Source organism: Uloborus diversus, chromosome 1, assembly GCF_026930045.1.
Source record: "Uloborus diversus isolate 005 chromosome 1, Udiv.v.3.1, whole genome shotgun sequence".
Classification (NCBI taxonomy): Eukaryota; Metazoa; Arthropoda; class Arachnida; order Araneae; family Uloboridae; genus Uloborus; species Uloborus diversus.
Window position 1 is genome coordinate 97,053,841 of NC_072731.1, and position 8,790 is coordinate 97,062,630.

General features: G+C 34.4%; 1 protein-coding gene across 1 annotated transcript; it reads left to right on the top strand.

Moving 5' to 3' along the window:
* Positions 1 to 690: 690 nt before the first annotated feature.
* LOC129233074 (tigger transposable element-derived protein 4-like) lies at positions 691 to 7,769 on the top strand. Its single transcript, XM_054867172.1, has 3 exons — positions 691 to 2,143; positions 6,342 to 6,532; positions 7,461 to 7,769. The coding sequence occupies exons 1-3, from the start codon at positions 691 to 693 to the stop codon at positions 7,767 to 7,769; spliced, it is 1,953 nt and encodes a 650-aa protein (XP_054723147.1).
* The last annotated feature ends 1,021 nt before the right edge of the window (positions 7,770 to 8,790 follow it).

Genomic DNA, 8,790 nt, shown 5'->3' on the forward strand with positions numbered 1-8,790 from the left:
CGGTGGGGCCACACATCCTACACCTGTCATGTGCAGGAAAGGTGTGTGGTCTGCGCTGAAAATCATCGTCTGCCCAACTGCCCCAACCGAGGAAAGCCTGCGGTCTGCGCAAATTGCAAGTCCAGCCATATCGCCAGTTCCAGAGAGTGTCCCCTGAGACCCCCTGAGCCGACGAAAGTTCCCAACCCAAGACCCGGCCGACCAAGCTCTCAAAGGACCCTGCGCCCTCCAGACATGGACATCACCGCGCGCCTGCGGAACGCCCTCCGGGCGTTCGAGGCCGCTCTCTCGTGAGTTCGCTCACACCCTTTCTTCCCCCCTTCTCTTATCCCCCCCTCTCTCTTCCTGGGTGCCGCTCTGTGCACCCTTCACTTTTCTTTTCAGCTCCGCTCCGCGGAGACGCCGATGTTCATCCAGTAACTCCAACGCTGTCTAATGAACCACTCTGATTGATCTTCGGGTAAAAGGGCTTTTGCTCTGCACGCCCGCTACAAATTACGTGCTGCTGCTGCTGCTGCTTGATAAGGGATTAGCAAGAAAGAGAGCACGTGTAATACCCCCTGGGTGAGGGCTAAACCAGTTAGTGACCCACCAATTGAACTTGGAACTGCTCACTTGAAGCTTCGCTGATCTCAGCTTTTTAGCACTCATAGCATTTAATAAATGATTGCATGCTCAGCGTTTTGAAAAATGAGTAAGAGAAAGCTAAAAATTTTAACTATTGAAGAAAAGGTCGATTTAATTAAAGATGTAGAGAATAATCCTACCGTTAAGAAAAAGGACTTGGCCCTGAAATATGGTATACCGCCGAATACATTATCGACAATAATGTCGAACAAAGAAAAAATATTAGAACATTACGAAACAAAGGGCGGTTCTGCAAATCTTAATCGTAAAAAAATCAAGGAGTGCACATACACCGACATTGAAACGGCACTCTTGAAATGGTTTAAGAATTATGAGCATAAGCGGACTGAAATCCCTGTGAGTGGAATTCTCCTTCGTGAAAAAGCACTTGATTTTGGCAAACTCCTTGGACACATGGACTTTGTAGCAAGCAGTGGATGGCTCGAGAGGTTTAAAGCTCGTCATAACATAGTTTTTCGGAATTTACATGGAGAAGCTAAAGACGTCCCGGAAAGTCTTTGTGAAGAATGGAGAATAAGACTTCCCACCCTACTGTTTGGTTACAAAGCATCAGACGTCTTTAATATTGATGAAATCGGATTATTCTACAAATGTGTTCCCCAAAAAACTTTAATGTTCAAAGGAGAGTCCTGCGCTGGAGGAAAAATGAGCAAAGATCGCTTAACTGTTCTTGTTGGTGCCAATGCTGATGGATCAGAAAAATTACCCCTCTTAGTTATTGGTAAATCAAAAAACCCACGTTGCTTTAAAAACGTCAAATCTTTGCCGGTAAATTACAAAAGCAATAAGAAATCCTGGATGACCAGCGAGCTGTTTGAAGAATACGTGAGAAAACTTGATTTGAGTTTTCATAAAAAATCTCGAGAAGTTTTGCTGTTTGTGGACAATTGTCCAGCACAACCAAAGTTAAAAAATTTAAAGTCAATTAAGCTTGAATTCTTCCCACCAAATACAACGGCAAAACTTCAGCCAGCTGATCAGGGAGTAATTCGTAATTTAAAAGTGCATTATAGGAAACGAGTAATTAGAAAGCTCATCAACGATATTGAAAATAATAAAGAGCATACAAGTTCCATATCGGTATTAGATGCTCTTCGAATGGTTTTTAGTGCCTGGCAAAATGATGTTTCCCAAGACACAATTGCTCATTGTTTTCAGAAATGCGGATTCTTTCCTTCAAGTGCTCCCAATATTGTTGATGAGGTTAACGAATGTTTGGACAACGAGTTCAGAGATGTGTTTCAAGAACAATCATTGGAACTTTCTGACTTCGTAAACGTTGACTCCGAGCTCATTACCTGCGGTGAACTTTGCGATGAAGATATTATTGCAGAAGTAACAGCTAAAGAAGATGGTACGGACAATGAAGAGAAAATTGAAATTTCTGAACATAATGATTTGCCAACAAATGCAGATGTTAGTAATGCACTATCGATTATTCATCGTTCTATTGAAAGTCGGGAAAATGTTCCACAGGATATATTCAATGCCATGAGTAAAATTAATGATTTCATACATAGCAGAAATATTAATTCAAAAAAACAAGCAAGTATAAAGCAATATTTATTAAATGTGAAGTAAGAAATACATTTTTTTATTAGTAATATAATTTTTGCTTATGTTCTTCAAGTTTTACACACTTTTGTATTTTTTTTTTGGGGGGGGGGGGAACTAATACAAGTTTTCTCTCCTATCTGAGCATTTATGTGTGGTTTTGTTTAATTACTTTTACAATTGTTTCAAAAGGGAAATAATAGTTAGTTTTCGGTATCTCGAACTTCGGCTATGTCGAATCTTTTTCTTGGTCCCTCGTACTTCGAGATATCGAGAGTCGACTGTACATTCATTGTACTAGTTCATACGTTCTGAACTTCGACAAGTTGTTCTAGTATTGTAAAAGATAGAACCTTATGAAACTTTTAATGGTAATGTTTTCCTTGCACTTTCTAATTTATACTAGCAACAGCTTATAAAATGAAATAATTTTTACCATCGAGACAAACAGCTGTTTGAGCAGTGTTTCTTTCAGAGCTTTTGCTCCAGGCGGGGGGGGGGGGGCACTTTGAAAGTTTGGGAGGCAAGGGTGTATTTAAGGGGGAGGGGCACTTTAAGAGTTCGGAGGGGGCAAGGGCGTATTTAAGGAGGGGGACACCAGTCCCTCGTAAAACTAAATTCAAAATTACAAACCTATGAATAATTTTATAACTTCAATTTGTGAAGTTACCTTCATGTTTGGCTTGCTCGCGACTCCTCAAATAAATCCCTTTGTGCATCCACGGGTGGGATGATATGAGTTTTGAAAACACTCCTGGTTCATTATATCGTTCCCATTAAAATTTGGCAGATCAAAAGACTGACAGGTACTGCAATATTATGAAAACCAAAAATTTTTATTAGAAAATACAAAGAGGGGAAAAAAAAAAGAAATAATGAAAACATTTCTTAGTTATTAAAATGTACACAAAATCACTCTAAGCGAGAAAAATGTTATCAAAATTTATATTGACGGTCCTCCTTCACACTGTAAATGCAATAAGAAACTCTTAAATTTATAAAAAACGAAACGAAACATGAATATCATGCAATAAAATTATTTAAAACTAAGCACATTTATAAAACATATTCGTCAAAGTGTTCTTACTGAAGTCAAATTAGGTTTCATTAAATTGTCTTACAATTCCTAAAACTGATGATAACATGTAACAAAATAAAAACTGCAAATTGTGGAGGAAAATAATTAAAAGTTTCACAGGGAAAAAAAAATAAATAAACAAGGAAAATGATTAGAGCTCGGATTATATGCACTAAACCCACATTAAAAAATGCATGCATATATATACGTACTAAAAATATTTAAAATATTCACTAAAAGCTAAAAAATATGCGCTAAAAACGGAAATTATTTGCTGCTTTCCTTTTTCTTTTTTAAAAAAGCTTTCGTAAAGAAAGAAGTGAAGAAAAATTTTGTAAAAAACGCATAAATGTTGTTTTTTTTAAATTAGTTTTTAAGCATTTATGTGCACTAAACGTCAAAAAGGACCAAAATTGGAGATTATATATGCACAATGCAAAGGATGGTTTTGTAATATCTGCAACAGTAAATAATTAATTAAATAAATAAATGAAACTAAAGTAAAAAAAAAGGGTTTTTAAAGAAATATTTTTAATTTTTCAAATTGAAAAAATGGGTAATATTATTAAATTTGAATACAAGTTATTAATTGTCAAATAAGCACGCATAAGAAACATTCAACTAGTTATTTCTTTTACTTCAAATTTAAAAAAAAAATAGATGTAAATAATGTCATGGGACCTCAAACTAGTTTATATTCGAATGCATCGTAAACAAAGGTATTTATGTAACGACTATTTATTATCAAGTAGATAGAATTTTTTCCCATATTATGTGTATGAAAGTTTATTTTTTTTAAAAATAACTTTAAAATTATTTTTGATAAAATTGTCAAGCTAAGAAAACTTGGAGAATGATTTCTGGACACCATTTTAAATTAAATATTGGAGTTCATTCTTTTATACAATTTTCAAAGCGAACAGTACAATATTATCAGGCGTGATTTATATATATATATATATATATATATACAGTGGCGGATCCACGGGGGGGGGCTAAGGGGGCTATAGCCCCCCCCATGAGGTCTGAACTTACACTAGATAAAATCGAAATTTCAGAGATTTTTAATACTGCAATATTGTTACATGTTTAAGTTTGTATTATATTTAAATAAATATAGAAGCACTATCAGTGGCGGATCCACGGGGGGGGGGCTAAAGGGGCTATAGTCCCCCCCCCCATGAGGTCTGAACTTACACTAGATAAAATCGAAATTTCAGAGATTTTTAATACTGCGATATTGTAACATGTTTAAGTTTGTATTATATTTAAATAAATATAGAAGCACTATATAGAGCGGCGTATACATGGGGGATGGGAGAGGGCATAAGGGACTGTAGCTTCTTCTCTCATTTCGTCAAAACTTACGACAGATTAAATTGTGATCTGCAATGGCACGGAACGGCTCAGAGGGAATAATTTCATTCTGCGATCGAGGTATTTTTTAATCTGAAAGTTAGCCGTAATATATTTTACATCATTCCAAGGCTAAGGGAGCTATAGCCCCCCCCCTCCTCTCCCATAAGGTCAAAATTTACACTAGATAAAACCGAAATTTCGAAGATTTTAAATACGTCAATACTTCTGCGAATTACAAACATGCATTATATTTTATTAAATATGTACACTATATACGGTGGTTTATTAATGGCGAGTTTGGGGTGGGGGGGGGGTAGTAAGGGGACTGTGACCCCTTCTCCCATTTGGCTAAAACTTACAACAGATTACAATGCGATTTGTAATTTCATGGAAAGTCTTCGAGACAATAACTTTGTTCTGCTATCGAGGTTTTTAATCTGAAGTTATTACTTTCCAATTAACGCCGTCAGTGGCGAATCTATGAGGGGGGGGGCAAGGGAGTATAGCCCCCCTACCTCCATGAGGTCAAAACTTATACTAGATAAAACTGAAATTTTATATTTTTTAATACTGCACTACTTATGGATATTTTATGTTTGTATTATATTAAATTAAATTTATACATTTCACTGGCAGATCTATGCGGGGGGGGGGGGGCTAAGGGGGTCTATAGTATCCCCTTGAGGTCAGAACTTACACTCGATAAAATTTCAGTTTTAGATATTTTTAATACTTTAATATTTTTACTAAGTTTGTAATATTTCATAAAATTTATACAGCTTCAATGGTGGATCTGTAGAGCAGTGGGGAGGAGGGGGAGGTGCTAAGGATACTATAGCAACCCTTACCATTTGGTTAAAAATTACATTCATAGAAAATGAAATTTCAGCGATTTTCATTACTGCACCACTTTTGTAAACTTAAGCTAGGATTATGTTTACTAAATTCTCTTCCTGTCAACGGACACCACTGTTCTTTCTTTGAAGCCCGCGACATCCAGAATGAAAACCTGTCGTTCACTAATCCTTTTCAAAACGTTTAGGCAGTAAATTAAGCAAGTGTACTAAGCAAGCCGGAGAGGACGATACATAATGGCTACTGACAGGTATCATCAGGAGCAGGTATGGTGCATCCCTATTTCCGCGGAAACCGATAATAGAGTCCCTCCCACTGAATTAGGAATATGCAGTCGGACTAGAAAAAAAGCAATAGTTCCTTTCTGTAATGTTGAATTGCTGACCATGTGTCTCGTTAGGACTTATGTTTATTGTAAATGAACTCTTAATAGGCTGTTTCTGCCCAGAGACAACATTGAGTACTCCTCTTTTGAACAACCAGCAATAGCACAACGAAGTAGTAATGCTCATAATATGCTAAGGTTACTGATAAGGAAACACCAAGAGCGAAAATTTAGTTAAAATAATAAAAGGTGGAAAATTGTGGAAAAGTTTTTCTGGGACGCGGCATCGGTTGTCGCAGTATTGAACTGTTGTTTTAACGAATTGCTTGTATTAAAATTCATACTTGGATTCTTGGTTTTTTCACACTTGGAAGTTTTGTTAAGAAACAAATGTGGCGATTTTGTTGGACTGGCGCTTTAAAGGGCGGGCGCAAAATTGGTGTTTGACTTGATTTATTTCGCAATTGTTTTGATATTTTAAATATAAGTATTGTCGAGTGAATATGAAGCGTCGACTTACAGATTATTTTAGTAAAAGCAATACGCATATAACTGATGATTTCCAAGGACACGATGGAGTTAGTATCGATAAAATACCATCAGATTCCAAACAGCCGTGTTCTAATAATGGACTACTACAACGCATGCCGACTACATCTAACGTTGAGAATGTGAACAACTGTACAGCTGGATGTGAGACTTCTAAAGAACAAGTAAATATATTTTCTTTAAAATTCAGCTATATTTTAAATATGTTATAACATACCAACTGTATATTGATATACAAAAATAAAATTAAAATTATCGTTTAAAGCATAAATAAGTAAAATAGTAATCATGATTGCTGGTACATGGGGGGGGGGGGGTCATGTTAGCAGGAACCCCCTTTTTCAATGTAAAAAAAAGTGTGAGATTATGGAGTCTAAGACGTTTAACGAATTTCTGCATCCATAAGCTTGCACTTTTTTTTTTTTGCATTGAAAAATCTTTTTTTTTTTTTTTTTTTTTTTTTTTACCCCAAAACATGGGCAAAAGATGAGGTGATTTCAAAGCAATCTGATAAAAATCAGGTGCCTTTGTTCAATTTTTAATTCATTTATTTATTTTTCACATGTTAAGTTTCAGCATTTTATACTGAGGGTTTTTTTTTTTTTGCAATACTACTATAGTTTTTTCTCTCTTCTACATTGGTACTCTCATAAGTTGAAAAAATAAAGGTGTGAATTTAGAATGTTTGCTAATGAATTAGACAAATTTTTTGAAATTTACTAAAACTTTGAAAAGGAATCTTATTTGTTCATATATTATTAAATAACTATCTTTTTGCATGAGAAAGATAGTTTCGTTTTCAGAAAATTGGTTTAACCATAAAAAATAATGAAAAATTACAGTGCTTAAATTTAAGATTTTTAAATTTTTTTTCTAGAGAATAATTCTTAAAATCGTGAGTGTTCGTAAATAGAGTTTCGTAAAATTGAGTGTCAACTGCATTTTAAATGCATTTAAACCGTTTTGAACATTCAAGATTTTTTGTATCAGGTAAATTATTTCTATTTGAATGTATTTTTAAGATAGGAATATGTATTATAATTTGTAGGGAATATATTAAATTACTTAACTTATAAATGTATTTTTTTTTAGAATCCTACTGATATAACATCTTTAACAAATTATCAATTATATGATATTGGATTAGCTGTTGGAAAGATTTTAGATGACGATAAAAAGCTGAAATATTTAAATGAAACATGGAAGCCTCCGGTGAGTTATAGCTTTCCAACAAGAGCTGAAGGAAAGCAGAACCGTAAATTTAGACGAGAATGGTTGGAGCAGTACAATTGGCTTGCTTACAGTGAGCTTTCGTCTGGTGGATTTTGTAAAATGTGCGTTCTGTTTGCACCAACTGGAGCTGGAATTGGAAATCAGGTGAGAAATTCCATCAGTTCATAAGTGGCATTTTTCAGAATTGAATTGAATTTTTTTTTTAATAGTGTCAATATTCTTTATAGGCAAAATAATAGTTTAAGCGCTCTTCTCGATATTTTTTTTCTGTTTTTTTTTTTTGGTTTATTTCTTAGATTCTTCCATTAAGTGGTGGTCAAAAGTTCTTTTCGGCTATTTCATTTATACTGACTGTCGTTATTAAGTACATTTGAAAAATAGAAAAATTCAAGATAAGAAAGACCGCGATCTTTTAAAAAACGGGAATCGCGCAACCCCGCGCCTTAGTGCGAACTCAGCTTTAGGTTTTACGCAAATCTCATGACCCACTGAATACATTTCACGATGTCAATATCGATCAAGCTTCCATCATTCACAAGCCAAAGGAAGAAATAGACCAAAACAACCTCGTAGATAGAAAAATTATTATTAAAACAGTTCATTTAAATTAATTTTTAATTATTTTTGAAACATCAATGACAAAATATCTATGTTAACAGTTTTAACGTCGATGGCATCAATACATCATATTTTTTACATATGTTTAAGGCTTGTAAACTAAAAGTTATCATATTAGACAAGTAAATTCATAAGCTGTATTTATTCATAACAAATTTATTTTTTTAATTGTCTAAGCAAAGTCCATAAAAATAGGAAGAATGGTAATTTTAATGAATTATTGAAATTACCTCAATTCGAAATCAAGTAATACAAAGGAATAAGCAACTCATGCATACTGTTAAAAGATAAAACCTCGAATATCAACATAAATTAGTTTGAATTATTTCGAAAGACTTTTGCTTCTAATGTTCCACCCGGTTCTTAACACCTAAATTGGGATATTAATTGAGCGTCAAATTTTCTTTTTATATTGCAGTTTAATAAGATGTTTATTTATTTTCAGGTGCTTAAAACATTCGTTAAGGAGCCGTTGATTAAGTTTAAGAAAGCTACAGAAGAACTAAAATATCACCAAACTACCCAATACCATCAATTTTCTGTGGAAAAAGCCCTGCATTTTAAACAATCC